At 36.8% G+C, this 17,760-nt stretch overlaps 1 protein-coding gene across 1 annotated transcript in view; it reads left to right on the top strand.

Moving 5' to 3' along the window:
• HPGD (15-hydroxyprostaglandin dehydrogenase) overlaps positions 1-15,745 on the top strand; it is a 32,887-nt gene extending 17,142 nt beyond the window's left edge. Inside the window, exons 5-7 of the mRNA XM_004040646.5 lie at positions 10,290-10,366; positions 12,605-12,768; positions 13,825-15,745. Of these exons, the coding sequence (XP_004040694.1) occupies positions 10,290-10,366; positions 12,605-12,768; positions 13,825-13,963 (380 nt within the window). The 3' untranslated portion in view covers positions 13,964-15,745. The remainder of the gene's footprint in view (positions 1-10,289; positions 10,367-12,604; positions 12,769-13,824) is intronic.
• Positions 15,746-17,760: the final 2,015 nt, after the last annotated feature.

Here is a 17,760-nt window from a genome sequence, read left to right as displayed (position 1 = left end):
CCCTCTGATTTTCCTCCACATGTACAAGGCAACACTATGTAAAATGGTTAAATAGCTTAAGTTTGTCATTGTTCCCTCTGCTTGGCTTACTACTCTCTCCATTTGCAGAAGTTGTCCTTGGCACCCTCCCTTCGTAATTCCAGCCTCTGCACCTCTTGTGTTTATACTGTTTCCTCGTTGCCACTGGCCAGTGTGGACAGTCTACTTCCTTTCCCATCCAGGGCTCCCACTAACATGCCTTCAACTCACAAAGTCTTAAAATGAATTGCCTTGTATTTTATCCACCAACGGACAGCCTCCAATTCTTCCCATAATGAAATTAGTTTGATAAAAATTCAGGATATTGTAATAATGGGAGAAGGCAAAAGAGGACCCCTCCATCTTCATCATTCCCTCAGAAATGGTATCAACAATTTTATGCCCTTGAGTCATAGCATGTAGGAAGAGGTGAGAGCACAAAAGTAATCTTTAAGGAGTTATCAGAGTACTTCTAATATTTGCCTACTCTGTGTTTTCCAAACCTTGCTTCCTCACAGATTTTTTTTTCCTGTTTTTCTCTGTACTGCTTACTCTATTGAAGGAATGGCTGTGGGTAATATTCAGTATTCAACTCAACAGGGCCTATCCTCATGATCTCTAGCATGGATACAGTGGAGTCCTTCACTGTCACAGTAAAACCTTAAGTTGGCACACTGGTTTGAGTAGAGAAGTTAATGAGTAATGACCACTGACGCAGACAGAGTATCAAATGCAATTAATAGGTTTAATAAACAGGAGTAGTTAAGTAGACAATGATTCCTCAGCAGATTATGGGATGGGTATGCTCTAGTCTGGAGTTCCACCAGTTGTTCTGAGTGCGGTTAACCCACATGGACTTTTCTACACCAGTTTTTATTTATAAACATAATATACAAACAGACACTAATTTTGCCACATCCATCCTGAACTATTAAAACAAAGTTGGAAGGAACAATAGAAGAACGAAGTCTGGTTTAATGCAGATAATCAAACAGCTATGCTCCATTAAAACATCTCATGAGTCAAATGCACTCCGTTTTTTGTTTGTTTGTTTGTTTGTTTGTTTTGAGACAGAGTTTCAGGCTGGAGTGCAATGGCACGATCTCAGCTCACTACAACCAACACCTCCCAGGTTAAAGCAATTCTCCTGCCTCAGCCTCCCCAGTAGCTGGGATTACAGGTGCACACCACCACGTCTGGCTTTTTTTTTTTTTTTTTTGTATTTTTAGTAGAAACGGGATTTCATCATGCTAGCCAGGCTGGTATCGAACTCCTGACCTCAGGTGATCCGCCTGCCTCAGCCTCCCGAAGTGCTGGGATTACAGGCGCACTTCTTAAGTATTTAATTGCTTCAGACTGTGGGAAAGGAAAAGTTATTGTCACAGGAAAAGGAGCCTACCTAATGACCCTGCTACATATTCAGTTAGTGAGGCTGTGGTGTTCACTCGGGACATGCGCTGTCACTCAGTAGCATTTTGTGAGAGATACCATGAGGGTCTTATTTACTCAGAAGTCAAAACATTGGAGTCTCCAGAAAATATTTTAAAATCATACAAAATTTTCAGCATGTCTTAAGTAACAACCCAGTGGCATATCCTCTTGTGCTATAAGTTTTATCTATAATAATATAATTAGCTTATAGTTTGTGTTAAGATAGAAGTGCTAAAATTACTACCTTAAATAAAAAATTCAACTTAATCAAACATATGTTGAGCATTTGCAGAAGGGAAATGGAGATATTAAAGTAACTAGGCAAAGTTTCTACCCCAAGAGCTGTATATCAGTGTCTCTTATCAAGATGACAGAACCAAATAATTTCCATGACATAAACTATTTAAACAGAAGCATTGGCCAGGTGTCATGGCTCACACCTATAATCACAATGCTTTGGGAGGCCAAGGCAGGAGGATCACTTGAGGCCAGGAGTTAGAGACCAGCATGGGCAACAGAATGAGACCTCATCTGTATAAAAAATTTTAAAAATTAGCTGGGTGTGGTGGTGCATACCTGTGTTCCTAGCTACTCAGGAGGCTGAGGTGGGAGGATTTCTTCAGCCCAGGAGTTCAAAGCTGCAGTGAGCTATGATTGCACTACTGCACTCCAGCCTGGGCAATATAGTGAGACCTTGTCTCTCAAAAAAAAAAAAAAAAAAAAAATCAAAAAACCCAGAAGCATGATATTTAAGTTGCAAGGCCTTGGGACTCCAATAGCCGAAGAATGGACTAGAATATCCAGAAATTCCAGGTGAAATAAAACATTGATCATCTTCTTCTATCTCTGGGCCAAAAGTAAGAAAATCGCATGGCACCACCCTCCACTACTGCTCTCGTGATAAGGAAGCAGGCCTAACACATATTTAGCAATTGCCAAGCTCCAGGCATTGTGGTAAACTTTGGCTTTATGACATCCACATTTAACTTTTACAAGTCTCTACAATAGAGGTCAATTTAATTATCTCCAATTTACAGTTGAACAGTGAATCTCAAACAGATCTTGAAGAATGTGGGAATTAGCAGTGGTAATAAAAGCAATTTTATTTTGCTCCATTTTAGCCTGTGTCATAGAGTGGATGTACTGTTCCTATGCTGTGATTCATAAGTGCTCAGATGCCAACTGTCATGAGTATGGGAGCCACCCTTCCTGCTTAGTGCTGGCAAAGTTCTCCCAAATGGACTCTGCAGAGTCCATTTTGCTCTCTTTTGGCTTAAAATAGTTAAAAAGACACATAGTAGAAGTAATCAGTAGGAATGATTAAATATTTGTAAATGAGGCAATTTGAAGGATAGATGAGAGATTCGAGGTTTCTTAACATAGGAATGAGAGGGCTACTGAGAAACGAATAGTCTTCTAGAACAGTGCTTCTCAGATTTAATATGTCTAGGGACTTTGTCAGATGCAGATTCTGATTTCGGTAGGACAGAGATGGCTCCTGAAATTGTGCTCCCAGGTGATACCGCTCCTTGAACCACACTTTAAGAAGCCAGCCACTAGTATGCATAGGGATGGATATTCTTTGAATGGGTAAGGGAACTTCTGTCAGTTTCCTCTGACCACAGCCTAGGCAATGACTGAACACTAGTAGCAACTGTCTGAGTCACTAGGAATTGCTATTAAATATATCTTTCTGGGAAGATTTTTGTTATAGAATATATAGTGGTTTTATGAAAGCATGTGTCACTTTTTTTTTTTTTTTTTTGAGACGGAGTCTCGCTCTGTCGCCCAGGCTGGAGTGCAGTGGCGCAATCTCGGCTCACTGCAAGCTCCGCCTTACGGGTTCACGCCATTCTCCTGCCTCAGCCTCCTGAGTTGCTGAGACTACAGGCGCCCGCCACCACGCCCGGCTAATTTTTTGTATTTTTAGTAGAGACGGGGTTTCACCGTGTTAGCCAGGATGGTCTCCATCTCCTGACCTCGTGATCCGCCCACCTGGGCCTCCCAAAGTGCTGGGATTACAGGCGTCAGCCACCGCACCTGGCCGCATGTGTCACTTTTTAATGTCGTGTCACACTCTAAAGCATAACTTAATGGCACCCATAAGAATGAGAAAAAAAACAGCCATCAGATAAGGTGTTCCATTATGCGGAAAATCACAAATGAGTAAGTTCACCAGTTACTTTGGTCAGCTGTATGCACGAATCATAAATAAATATTTCTTGCTAGTTCTCCCTTTTTTCTTCAAGTTGGAGAAGTGGTGGTTAAAACAGACAGACGGGTACACATTTTTTTGTTGTTGTTGGTTGTAAAGAAAATGTGACAGCTTTAGATTCCTGCTTTTTTAGCGTAGTTATAGAACTCCAGGTTATCATACGAGGATCAGCATCCTTAGATTCACAATTTATTTCCCTAAGTTGAATTTTCAGCATTTTTATATAGTCCATTTTACATGGTTTCTCTCTCCTTAAAAGCAAATCCTGTTTGTGGATTTAGTATGACTGCCCTGTCTGAGGAGATTTCTGTTTTTGCAAAAAAATCTTTTTGAGCTTTTTTACCTTCTGTGAAATGAAGAGATTAAAACTGCCTTTTGTAAATATGGGTAGAAAGATTATGAAGAATAGAAGAACTAATGTAGAGATGGAATTTACATTTTATTTTTCTAAATGACTTTCTTTGTTCTATTAGTACACATGTAATTTTCAGATATTTTAAATGCTTTCAGGTATTTTAAATGCTATATATATTATCTCGTCAGTCTAATTGTTTAGTGTTATTATCCTGAGTGGTTTTAGAAAATATTTCTTTGTTTTGTGGGTAGAATTTCTCCCTCTACTGATTTTTTTTTCTGTAACTTTACAGTTATGACAGACATAAATCTGCTACTAATTATACTTGGTATATTTTAAAAAGAGCCATTGTGTATTTCTATAAATAAACTTGCACAATGGTGGGCCTATCAGAGGTACTGAAAAATACTGTTTTTAACTGTTTTAATATAAGGTATCTATTTTTAAGCACACAGGATTTCTCACAATGTTAAACAAAATGCCATTTCTTTAAAAGCAGAGACTGCTCTCACATGGTCACAATCCTTTGTTTTATTGTTGTTGCTATTCTTAAATCCCTTAATGTTGCGACAGAATATTTCCATGTGCTCCCTAATTTTGAGAATTAATTTGCAAGATTAAAAAAAACCCATATTCATTACAGTAACTGGTCCTATAGTCATTATACTGGTATCTGGCTCTTCAACCGGTAAAATTCCACCTTCGTCCTGCAACAGGGGTCCTCCCATTGGTTTTACACATTTCAATTGAGTATATTTAAAATATTACTTCATTATACTTTGCATTTAAAAGGAACTAAACACATAGTTCTTATGTGAATTTACTTCTGTAGAGCCTGTTGATTTAGGATTAGAAACAGTCCAGTTTGCCAAGGTTCAGAAATCAAACCAAGTTAGGACACTATACCAGATTTGTGGCATTTTAGTGCAAAAGATACATTTTCATTAAAAAGTACAATGTGGATGAACCGACAAATAGGTCAATAAAATAATTATTTGAGGTGTTTCATCTGGTTAACTCTTGATGTTGTACAGTCTATAGGTTTGAATAAAGGTATAATAACATATATCTACCACTATCATATCAAACAGAGTGGTTTACTACCCTAAAAACCCTGTTCTCCACCTGTTCATCCCTTCCTCCCACCAGCTCCTGGTAACCATTGATCTTTCAACTGTCTCCATAGTTTTGCCTTTTCCAGATGTCATATAGTTAGAATCATACAGTATGTAGCCTTTTCAGGTTGGCTTCTTTCATTAGTAATATGCATTTACGTTTCCTCCATATCTTTTCATGGCTTGATAGCCCTTTGTTAGAGTTGAATATTATTCCATTATCAGAATATACCACAGTTTATTTGTTCATTCAACTACTAAAGGACACTAGGTTGCTTCCAAGTTTTGGCAATTAATAAAGCTGCTATAAACATCCACACACAGATTTTTGTGCAAGCATGTTTTCAGTTCTTTGAGTAAATGCCAAGGAACTAAATGTTGGATTGTATTGCATGTTTACATTTGAAAGAAATTGCCAAATTGTCTTCCAAAGTGGCTGTGCCATTTTGCATTCGCACCAGCAATGAATTAGGGTTCTTGTTTCTTGACATATTCATCAGTATTTGGTGTCTTCAGCATTTAAATTTTAGCCATTCTAATGTGTGTAGTAGAATCTCATTGTTGTTTTAATTTGAAATTTCCTATAACATCCGATATTTATCATATTTTCTTTTTCGTTTGTTGTTTGAGACAGTCTCACTGTGTTGCCCAGGCTGAGCACCCACTATAGTTTAAGGAGAGAAAACTGCTAGGAAATATTACAAGAAGTAACCCAAGGCTCCCTCTCTAGAGTTCAAGGCAGAGTAAGAGGTCTTGGCTTGAGATAAGTATTTTAAATTTGAGTGTGTGTGTGTGTGTGTATGTGTGTGTGTGTATGTGTGTGTGTCATACAAAGATTGAGAGAGACAAATTGAGAGAATTAATTTTTATCCTCAGGAGTGAATAAAATCATGTAGGGAAAGAGTGTTCATAGAAAAGCAAAGAGGACCAGGTATATCTCTGGAGTTTTCCAGCATGTTTATGGGTCTAGTCAAGGAAGAGGAGCCAGCCAAAGACATGAAGAAGAAGCTGCCAGTGAATGTGAGATAGGAGACCAGCCTGGAGAAGGAAATGTTTCAAGGAAAGCATGGCTGTGCTAGTTGCTGCTGAGGAAGGGATCAAGGAAAATGAGACAGAGATTTAGCCTTAGCAAGCCATTGCTCACTGGCAACCTCCACAAGATCTGTTTGACTGGAGTGATCAGATGAAAGCCTGATTGGAATGAGTTGTAGAGCAAATAGGAGGTCAAGAAAGTGGAGACAATGCAAGGCATATAATAACTCTTCTGAGGACTTTCCATTGAAAAGAGAAACAAGGTGGTAGCTGGAGAAAAAAGTATTATTTTTAGATGGGTAATAACTGAGATATGTTTATATCTCAGAGTGATTCTGTTTCTGCACTTGATATCAGTGACCATTTTAAGTCTCTTAAAATACTTTCATCCTTAATTTCTGTTACACAACACTTAATTGCTTCTCTTCCTACCTGTGCTGGTTTATTCTGTCCTTTTGCTCAGTCACCTCCTCTCCAAGAGATGACTACCATGTATAGTTGTGCAGGTTGTAAATTGTAGGAACATAAGGGGCACAGTTTACACCAACTACCTTGTAAATTGTGTCCCCAGAGTCATACCGTGCACACTTAGTCTAACTCTATGAGCTGACCCTTATTACCAGCCCCAGAACACAATTTTTATTTGAAGCACATGGAAACAAATTCTATGTTGGTGTTGTGGGCCTACAGTAAGTAGTGGAAGCATGGTTAACCAATCCTGAAGCTACACCACAATAGCAATATACTATACCTACAGAGGAAAAATGAATCAGATGCAGTAGAAAATGTTGGATTCCTAAAAAATGTCCACCCCCAACTAAAATCATTGTCAAAAATAATAAAACAACAAGAGCTTTTCTCCCTCCATTTCAGCTTCATTTTCAAAGCAACAAACTGAAGTATAGGTAGTAAATTTCTACATTGAGAGTCAGTTTGCAAGTTGGAGAGAAAGCACTGCAAATCACTAATCCACCCTGCCTGTTCAAAACATAAGAAGCACCAGTTAAAATCTACCTATATTAGGGAAAAAAAGAAAAAAAAAACTGTTCAATTAACAACTTGACTAAATGAAACAATTGAAAAAAATAGAATGTTCCTTACACATTACAACATGGATGAATCTCAAAACAGTTATCCTGAGTGAAAAGTCAGACAACAATATAATTTATACTATATGATTACATTATATAAATTTTAGAAAATGCAAAGTATAGTAACACAAAGCAGATCAGTGGTTGCCTGTGGGGAGGAGAGGGGCAACAGAAAGGGATTACCAAGGGACACAAGGAAACTTTTAGGGTGATGGACGTGTTCATTATCTTGACTGGTCATGGTTTCATTGGTATATACATATGTCAAAACTTATCAAACTGTATACTTTCAATACATGCAGTTTTATTGTATGTCAGTTAGATCTCCATGAAGCTGTAAAAAAAAAATGAAAAAAGGAAACTTGGTTTCTGAATGTCTGAAATTGATTTGTGTAGGCTTTCATCTAATACTAAAAAGTGAGGGGCCAGTGCTGCGGCTCAGGCCTGTAATCCCAGCACTTTGGGAGGCCAAGGCAGGTGCATTGCTTGAGCTCAGTAGTTCAAGATTAGCTAGGCAACATGGTGAAATCCTATCTCTATCAAACATACAAAAATTAGCCGGGCGTGGTGGCAAATGCCTGCAGTCCCAGCTACTCAGGAGGCTGAGATGGGAGGATTGCTTGAGCCAAGTAGGTCAAGGCTTCAGTAAGCCATGGTCCTGCCACTGCACTCCAGCCTGGGCAATAGAGCTAGACTCTGTCTCAAAAGAGAGAGAAGGGGGCAGAAAGGAAGGGAGGGAAGGTATGGGGAGGGGGGAAGAGAGAGAGAGAGAGAAAGAGAGAGAGAGAAAGTGAGGCCGGGCATGGTGGCTCATGCCTGTAATCCCAGCACTTTGGAAGGCCAAGGCAGGTGGATCATGAGGTCAGGAAATCGAGACCATCCTGGCCAACATGGTGAAACCCCATCTCTACTAAAAATACAAAAATTAGCTGGGCATGGTGGCGCATACCTGTAGTTCCAGCTACTTGGGAGGCTGAGGCAGGAGAATCCCTTGAATCCAGGAGGCGGAAGTTGCAGTGAACAGAGATCAGGCCACTGCACTCCAGTCTGTTGATAGAGTGAGACTCTGTCTCAAAAAAAAAAAAAAAAAAGAAAGAAAGAAAAAGAAAGTGAAAGCAATGCAAGGGTAAACATTTTGCAGAATAGCAGTGAAAATGTGATTAGAATGTTACAAGATTCATAAAACCAACTGCCATTTAAAAACTGCAAGCAATTTCTTTCACATTCCAGTTGCATTTACGAATCTACCTTTAAGGAAAGTATGTATGTTGTCTTTGCTTATTACCAGAACCCACAAAGCAGTATATTTCTTTCGCCGCTATGACACCTTGAACTAGCTAGGGTTCCAAAGTTCATCACCTCTGCATATGCAACAAAAATTCATTTCAAATTCATCTTTGACAACTCTTATGAACAATGTCTTTGTAGTTCTTGCGGCTGTGTGAACTAGTTTATCTCTGATTAAGGTTCATGCTGCCTTTCCTGCTATATATGAACATTGTCCTGAAACCACTGCCTTTGTCTCATAAACATTTAAGGAATGGGTAAAGCAGGGACTAACAAGAACCAGAAGCAGCAACTCCTGGTTATACTTTTTTATTCCCTTTATCTTCCACTCCTAGTATACCTATGTAGCCTGTGGAAACATCATAAATTCTTGTTGACTGACACTGACAAACTTAATTAACTTACACATTTTACTTAACAACAACAATGACAACAAGAGAAGCAACATATTAACAATACTTTGAAATCATTGGGTGGACACACTAGGTGTGATCTACCATCCTCAGGGATTTAAACTGCCCTTGTGCAAACATACTTTATAAATTGAAACCTGGCTGGCACCCAGGGAGTGGTTATGGTCTGCATTTATTGCTGAACTTTGGCCCAACACCCTCAAATGATTGGTGGCATTCTGGGAATAGTTAGCTGGGTGGAGATGAGCGTGTCTCAGCAGAATAATTTGGTATTATTAGCATGACATTTGATATTAAATATAGTATAATAATCAGGGATCACTGTTTCTTGACTCAGAGAAGTCACAAACTTAAAAAGCATTAAAACAAGTTAATCCAAATTAGTTAAAAACAAATACAAGAATGACTCTGGTTCAATTTCATTGCTGATTAGATAATTAACAATTATGAGAAATAAGCTTGATAATAATAGTTACTACAGTAAAATAGGTTTTTATTGTTGTTGTTTTGTGTCTTTTTGGAGAGCTGAGCTAGGCTGGAGTTGGGGGAGAAGAGATGCTATAGGTATATGCTATAATACTGCTTTTTCTCTCCAGACCATGAATTTAATCAGTTACTGTTGTGCATATGTGGAAAATTACAAAATAAAACATTCTGTAATTGATTGAATTTCATAGTTGACTACATAATTATGAAAGGAAATAAAATAGGACCACAAATGTTTATTTCTGTCTTCCTAAGTCATAGGACAAAAAGATCTAGGCATCTACAATAGATCAAATAAAAAGAAGTTAACTTTTAATTTTCTTACACTTTTGGAGGCATTGTTCAAGACAGATTGGTGACAGGAAATTGCATACTAATTTGTAGTGAAGACTAATAATCTCCAAGACTCTCTGAAGATTCAAATTCCTTCAGCCATTAGGAAGCTTTAAAAATGTAGGATATATACTTTTTAAAATCCAGACTTAAAAATGGAAACTTAGGTGGTAATTTACTGACTTTAAAGATGATTTTCTTTGTGTTTTAGATACCATTTACTTTCCTTGACTTTCCAGAAGGCCTGGGGAGGCAGAAAAACACATATAACTCTTGGCTGTATCTCTCAGTGTAACTTAGCTACTATAAATTCTGGACGGCGTGGGTCATGGAGCAAATAAACTACACTTAGGCTACTGAGTTTTACAAAGCTATCTGGTTTTATGTTACTGTGTTACTCAGATTCATCTTAAATTGAAATTATCACAAAATATTCATTTGCATTTTCATTATTGGGTATAGTCTACTTATTTTTTCATCAAAGCATTTAAATATTATATTTGTTTGTTTCAGGACTCATGCCCGTTGCACAGCAGCCGGTTTATTGTGCTTCAAAGCATGGCATAGTTGGATTCACACGCTCAGCAGCGGTGAGGCTACAACAACCGTCATATCTCATTTTCTCTTTGTACACATTTATAAAACATGAATTCTGTAGAGAGGAATCACTTGAGAAATCACTTGGATGAAAGGTGGAAAAATAACATACCTCCATCTCAATTATAAAAAGTTATCAGATCACGTAAAGAACCAAATAAATAACAGATCATTTTTAAATGAAGTGGATTCTAAATACAGATGTGTTATTTAAAAAAAATGTATTAAGGATAAGTAATGGGGCGATAGTACTTATTTCCAAAAATGACCCCAAATGGACATATTATTAACTTCAGCTTTTCTGAAATGCAAGATGCAAAAGGCCCCAGCCATTATTTGTCACCAGAGATACGATGAAAATGAGTGAGAACATGGAGCTGGAAGGAGGGGTGGGGCCAGGCATTTACTTGATAGAGTGGTCAAGGATAATGTCTCCATGGAGGCCTAGGGTGAAAGGTGCACAGACCTTAGAAAAATACTTTAGACCTAATTGATCACATGCATTGACAGCATGAGGTGAGAATGCCTGCCTTTTTATAACTCACAAAACAGCAGCTTGAAAGGGGCCTGGCAAGCAAAGGGAATGTAGTTTGAGGTATGACTCAAGACACCAGCACAGGAGCTAGACCAAAAGCAGCTATGGGCCACTGTTGTGAGCTTGGATTTTATTTCAAGGGCAACCGTCCATGGGGCTTTTACACACAGGAGTGATAAGATCAGATTTCCTTTTTAAGAAGACCATTCTGTCTGCTTTTGCAAATTGTGTTACAAAAGACAAGTGTAAAAGCGGAAAGAACAGTTGTAGGGGGTCTCTGGGTGGTTCATCTAGGAGAGACAAAGAGAGCAGCTAGAGAGATGAAGAGAAAAATATTAGTAATCAAAGAATTAGTAGGAGACAGAGAAAACAGATGCACAAATGTTAACTGTTCAGTCAAAATGGAAGATAAGTAGTTCTCACACTCTTAAATTTATTGGAAATTATTGCTTAATTTGCAAAGACATAATCTTCAGACAGACTTCTTATAAACACATAAAGCTCTCTTACAAAGCAAAGTAAACCTGAAAGACCAGAAATTTTATATTTAAAATTACAAGACTGGAAACTTCTACAGTCAATTCTCAGTATGCATGGTAGTTATGTTCCATGAAGTCACTTGCAAACACTACATTAGTGACTACTGAACCATTGCTTTCAGGGGAAGAAGAGGGTTAAGGTCCTGAAAGCCTCTGGTCACAAAACTCCAATCAACCAGTCAATACATAACCTTATTTTATGTGTATTCCTGTTTAAAGAACCCTATTTATCATATGTTGTATGAACATTGAACTCATTACTAAAGCACTTATTACTCATGCCTGATCAAAATTTATCTAACACAAATATTTTCTGTACAGGACACCAGTCTTCTTACACTAAAGAACACTACACAACACTTCTGCAGTGGGTTTGGCAGCCATTTTAAACAGCAGAATCACCAATAAAAAAGCACAAAATTAGAAAAACATGGCACGACAGACTATACTATAGTATAGTCTTACTTGACCTCAGCAGGAACATGCACATCGGTGACTCAAATTTCTCACTGCCCTGTGCATGTCCACAAATAACTACAAATGCTCCACAAGTATTGATTTCCAGGGTTACAAGTTAATTTTAGCAAGCAAATTTAACAAATTTGTTTATATGTAATCCATGAATAATGAGAATTGACTAATTTTTTAATAATTGCAAATAAAATCAATAGTTTGTAAATTAAGCCAAATAATGCTAGTCTGAAAATACTTAAATTGTCTTCCAGATAGGACAGATTATTAAGAGTGTCTTTAGAATCAAAGTTCTAAACATTTTCACTAAAAGTCTTTTTAATTAAGTATTGTTATACAACCACCATATTTGAAAGAACACTTGGGATATCAATTCTAAGTCTCAGCTGCTTAGCTTCAGGCTCCTGCAGAGTTCAGTAGATAAGAGAAGCTTACATAATTGTTTCCAGGAGTTGTCCAGTAATACTGATTTTTAAAAAAATTAATTAGGTGAGACTTTCAGGAATTAATACAATACTTTATGTATGTGTTATTTTACTATCTATTTACCAGGCATTGTTACATAGCTGGGAGGATATCTAATTAGTATTTTTTACATCAGAAAATTGTAAGATGCTTTAATGATCAGTTTGTCCTGTGCTATATGTTTATGAAACTGCTGAAACCTACAACCTTCTAATTGGCAGTTGGCTGCTAATCTTATGAACAGTGGTGTGAGACTGAATGCCATTTGTCCAGGCTTTGTTAACACAGCCATCCTTGAATCAATTGAAAAAGAAGAAAACATGGGACAATATATAGAATATAAGGATCATATCAAGGATATGATTAAATACTATGGAATTTTGGAGTAAGTAAAACTATATCTATTTTCTTTTAAATGATGAAGCAAAGCATTATTTAGACAAGCTATAAAAAGGGAAGAAATAAGCTTATACAGTTGAGAAATGAACAAAAGCTTCAAACTTTTGGTTTGGCAAACTCTCTGGGAGAAAATATGTTTTCCTGGGTTTATAAATAGAATGTAAGTTTATACATTATGAATGTTGCTTTGAAATATGTAAAATGCTTCATTACTACCTTCAGTCATAAAGTTGATATTTAGTCACCTTTGAAGGCAATGATACCTTCTCTGCCTAAATTCCAAGCAATATTCAAATATACTCTGTGAAATATGGCAAGTTTCCATGACTTCAACCACTTTTATAAGAAATAGTTGATACACACACATACATGGACACATACTTTCTCAGTGAATTATGTCTGAATTCGAGCAACTGAGGATTTCATGAATCATAGTTATCATGTTGAAGGAATCAGACCTGAGATCAAATCTTGGCTCTACCACTAACCATGAACTTACCCATCATACCTCTAGATGCTTCAGTTTTCTCACATATAAAATAGAGATAATACAACAGACTTAGGGTCTTTGAAAAACTTAAGTAAAATGATATGTACAAGGTACTTAAAACGGTAACTGGTAAAAAATAAAATTTTCAGGAAACGCTAGCTGTTACCAATCATATTTCTACACTAATAACATCTATATCTGGTAAGTCTAAGATCTACTGATACAATAAAGATGAGAAAATGATCATTTGCTCAGTGAAAATAATGAGTATAAATTCCTCCTGCCAAAATGATGGAAGGTTACAGCTAAATTTATCAAATAATTTAGTTAATATCCAATTGAAAGAAATCTAATTGAATAAATTAGATAAATAAGATATCTAATCTAGATATCTAATATGGAATTAAATAAAAATTGGAAGTAGCAATAGTTTAATGACACACATTTCCCTATAACATGTTTAACTTAATAGATTCTTCAGAAAATAACTTAAAATGAAGTGGTAATATGCCTCATTCTTTCGTTTCAAAATACTATTTTCTTTATTTTTAGCCCACCATTGATTGCCAATGGATTGATAACACTCATTGAAGATGATGCTTTAAATGGTGCTATTATGAAGATCACAACTTCTAAGGGAATTCATTTTCAAGACTATGATACAACTCCATTTCAAGCAAAAACCCAATGAACAGCTTATGTGTTAGCCATAGCTGAAAATAAGCACAGATCCTATCAGATCCTATCCTATCTTCATTTGAATATAGCTTTTAAATGAAATGTTACAGTTTGAAGTTTTCCTTCATGCACTTGGTGATAAACGTTTTCTAAATTTTTAGTTAAGTATATGGATAAAAAGTTATGAACTATTAAAAATGTGATGTGGACCAAAGGCTAGGTTATAATCTTGATAGTCTAAAAAATGATCAAAACAAATGATTTTCAAGGAATATTCAATATTCTGCCTTTCAGAAAGTGTATTTATATCTGTGCTTCATAAATATTAATGTTCTTCAGAACATCATTTTAAAGGAGATACTTGAATTGTTATTTAAATCAAACCAGATGTAAAACACTCACATACAAGTTCATACTTTAAAAGAGGAAAGCTACTTAACAATGACAAATATTTCACAATAATAATTTCTACTTATATACCATCTTTCAACTGAACATTTCAGTTCTTCCAAGAGCTTCTTAGAGTAGTATATTTTGGGGGCAGTCATTAAGGAATAAACTACAGTGTAAACATATCCCAGATGAAAACTGCTGTATGGAAAAATGACAGAAAGTAACTGATTGACACTGTTGATTCACAGTTCAGCCTCCTATCTGGGAAAGACATTTCTTTCCTCTGCTCACTTTAAGAACTTTTACCGACTCCAAAAATCTCAGGAATTAAACTTTTAACAGTTACAGCAATAAAGAATAGTTAGTACTCCAAAAATATTATATTTAAGATGCTCAACAAGAAAAAAATGCAAATGTAATATTTTTTTCAAATTACTTCTTTATTGACTTGTCCAAATTTCAAAAGTGCCTACCCTTCAATAAAACTTTTTTATTCTGATCTCCATAAATTACTTAGTCTTCTATGTATAGCTATCAAGGAAACGAAACCAATTTTGCCACAGCCACAACTGTAAATGTTTTTGTACCCATGCTGAAACTCGTAACAACACAGACATAAAAATAGCTGTGAGGTTTTGCTTTTTTTGTTGTCAGCTATCTTAAGGATCATTAAATACACCTGCTTTGGGTAACACTCTTTGCAAGCAGTAATTAACACTAGTAACAGTGAAAGCACAAGATTTCCAAATCAGTCGTTTTCTCAAAAAAATATCGTATAAGTGACTCATCCTGTCTGCTAACTCCAGACCTCCCAGCTTGAAGCAAAATCTTTCCACGTGAGATTGATATGGATTTCCTAGAAGTACTGGAATGTTGTCATATCTTGCCCTATTTTAATTCTGCTATAGAAAACAATTGCCTTCACTTTTAAGGAGTAATTTGAATATTAATAACTCTGGTCTAGATTTTCATATAATGTATTAAAGACAAAGTAGTGAACATCAATGAACATCTGATAGAGATAAATTGTAATCAGGCATAAGCTTGTTTGTATGTTCTGGCAGTGACTAATCAGTAAATGATGTCGGTTTGCCCAGTATCACTTATCTTCTGTATTTTTCCTCTGTCGTGCAAATAGTATAAGCTTTTCATTTATGGACAATTTTTTGGACTAGTAGCCTTCAATATACATTCTGCTTTGAATTAATTTTTTCAAATCAATAAATTATGTAGACATTTAAAATCAAATATCGAGTAGAATTGAAAAATGTGAGTTACATAAGTTAAAAACTTACTTTAAATCTTACCTTCTATAGGTAGCTCTAAATAAATTCATATGGTTATATGATATCTCTGGTGTATACTGATGAAAAAATAATTAAATTGAAGTGTAGGGGAGGGGGACCTTGGTTTCTTGTATTTGTCAGTGAATATCCTAATGTAAATGGTATATATATTTTTCCAATGTGTTTTTCTTAGTAAAATGAAGTTGGTACTCTCAGAACAGCAACACTAGAAATACGTAGACATTGAGAAAAAGGTCAAGACTTGATAATGACATTGAAATGTCCTACAAATTTTATTTTCTCATGTAAAAATAAATTTAGACACTTGTAATATCATTTAACATTCAAGTGATTATATGACAATTTCTCCTTACTTTTGCTCTCTATAAATTTAGCATACTGAAGAGATCTGAGAATGCAAATTTTGAAAAATATTCAAGGTATTTCACATACTAAACATCATCAGATGGTTTTTCTTAAATTAGAATTTCAAAAGGGAAATTTACTGGTGCATAGGAAAAGGTGATTGGATCCAGGGTCACAGTTGCTGTCATAAGGTCTCCATCTCCTTTTCTCTTGTTAGTGTCCCTTCTAGGCAGCTCTTTCACATGATCACTTCCCGGATCTACAGGCCTGATTCCCAGCAGCTTGCAGTCCACCAAAACAAGAACTGATTTGGCCTTGCCTAGGTTATATGCCCACTACTGAGACAGTCCTTGCGGTCAGAGAGATAGCTACTCTGCCTGCCCAGAAGGAGATGGCATGCCTCCCCAGAGCTGGCAGAATTATGGAGTGGGAGGGAGACAGGAGAGGTGGGCAGGGCATTGACCTGAGTCATATGGACTAAGACAAGGAGAAGGAAAATTTCCAAAAGGAAAATTATGCTGTCATTACCAGAAAGTAGGTGAATGCATGCTGAGGTGACAAAAACAATAGCCACTGTAGAGAAAGACAGAGTGATAAAAGATGACTTATGTCTTAATCCTTTGGATAAGTTTGCAAGCTATCTTGGTTCCTATAACATGCCTAGATCCATGTTTTCAAAGTGTGTGAAAAACTGAATCACTCTGGATAGGATATGATAAAAGAGGAGACAATGAATGGAAAGTATAGGAGGCATCTCATGCATATATGATTGTACTCATTCTTGATATAAAATATATTTCTCATTGTGAATCACAGCGAAAAAGGTTCAAAAGCTACTTGATTTAATATTGACTGCAAAACTGCAATCATTGCCTCTAGACTTGCTTTGTTTTTGAGATTCTGAATATATGACCACCTTAATTCTACCATTACATTCAAGCTTATTAGCCTCCCTTCCTTCTTTCTTTCCTTTTCTTTCCTTCTTTCTTTCCTTTTCTTTTCTTTCCTTTCTCTCTTTCATTTCCCTTCATTCCTTCCTTCCCTTCCTTCCTTCCCTCCCTCCCTCCCTCCCTTCCTTCCTTCCTTCTTTCCTTCTTTTTTTCTGAGACAAAGTCTCACTTTGTCACTCAGGCTGGAGTGCAGTGGCATGATGCGGCTCACTGCAGTCTCAACTTCCTGAGCTCAAGTGATCCTCTGGCCTCAGCCTCCCAAGTAGCTAGGATCACAGGCGTGCGCCACCATGCCTGGCTAGTTTTTGTGTATTTTTAAAAATCCTCCTGCCTTGGTATTAGTACCATTTCTAATTCTTCTTACTAAAATCTCATTGTCAGCATATAATTACTTTCATGCACGTCCGTGTGAAGAGACCACCAAACAGGCTTTGTGTGAGCAACATGACTGTTTATTTCACCTGGGTGCAGGCGGGCTGAGTCCCAAAAGAGAGTCAGCGAAGGGAGATAGGGGAGGGGCCGTTTTATAGGATTTGGGAAGGTAATGGAAAATTACAGTCAAAGGGAGTTGTTCTCTGGTGGGCAGGGGTGGATCTCACAAAGTACATTCGCAAGGGTGGGGAGAATTACAAAGAACCTTCTTAAGGGTGGGGGAGACTACAAAGTACCTTCTTAAGGGTGGGGGAGATTACAAAGTACATTGATCAGTTAGGGTGGGGCAGGAACAAATCACAATGGTGGAATGTCATCAGTTAAGGCTGTTTTTACTTCTTTTGTGGATCTTCAGTTACTGCAGGCCATCTGGATGTATACGT

This window comes from Gorilla gorilla, chromosome 3 (assembly GCF_029281585.2).
Source record: "Gorilla gorilla gorilla isolate KB3781 chromosome 3, NHGRI_mGorGor1-v2.1_pri, whole genome shotgun sequence".
In the NCBI taxonomy this organism is placed as follows: domain Eukaryota; kingdom Metazoa; phylum Chordata; class Mammalia; order Primates; family Hominidae; genus Gorilla; species Gorilla gorilla.
This window is presented reverse-complemented; position numbering and strand designations above follow the sequence as displayed.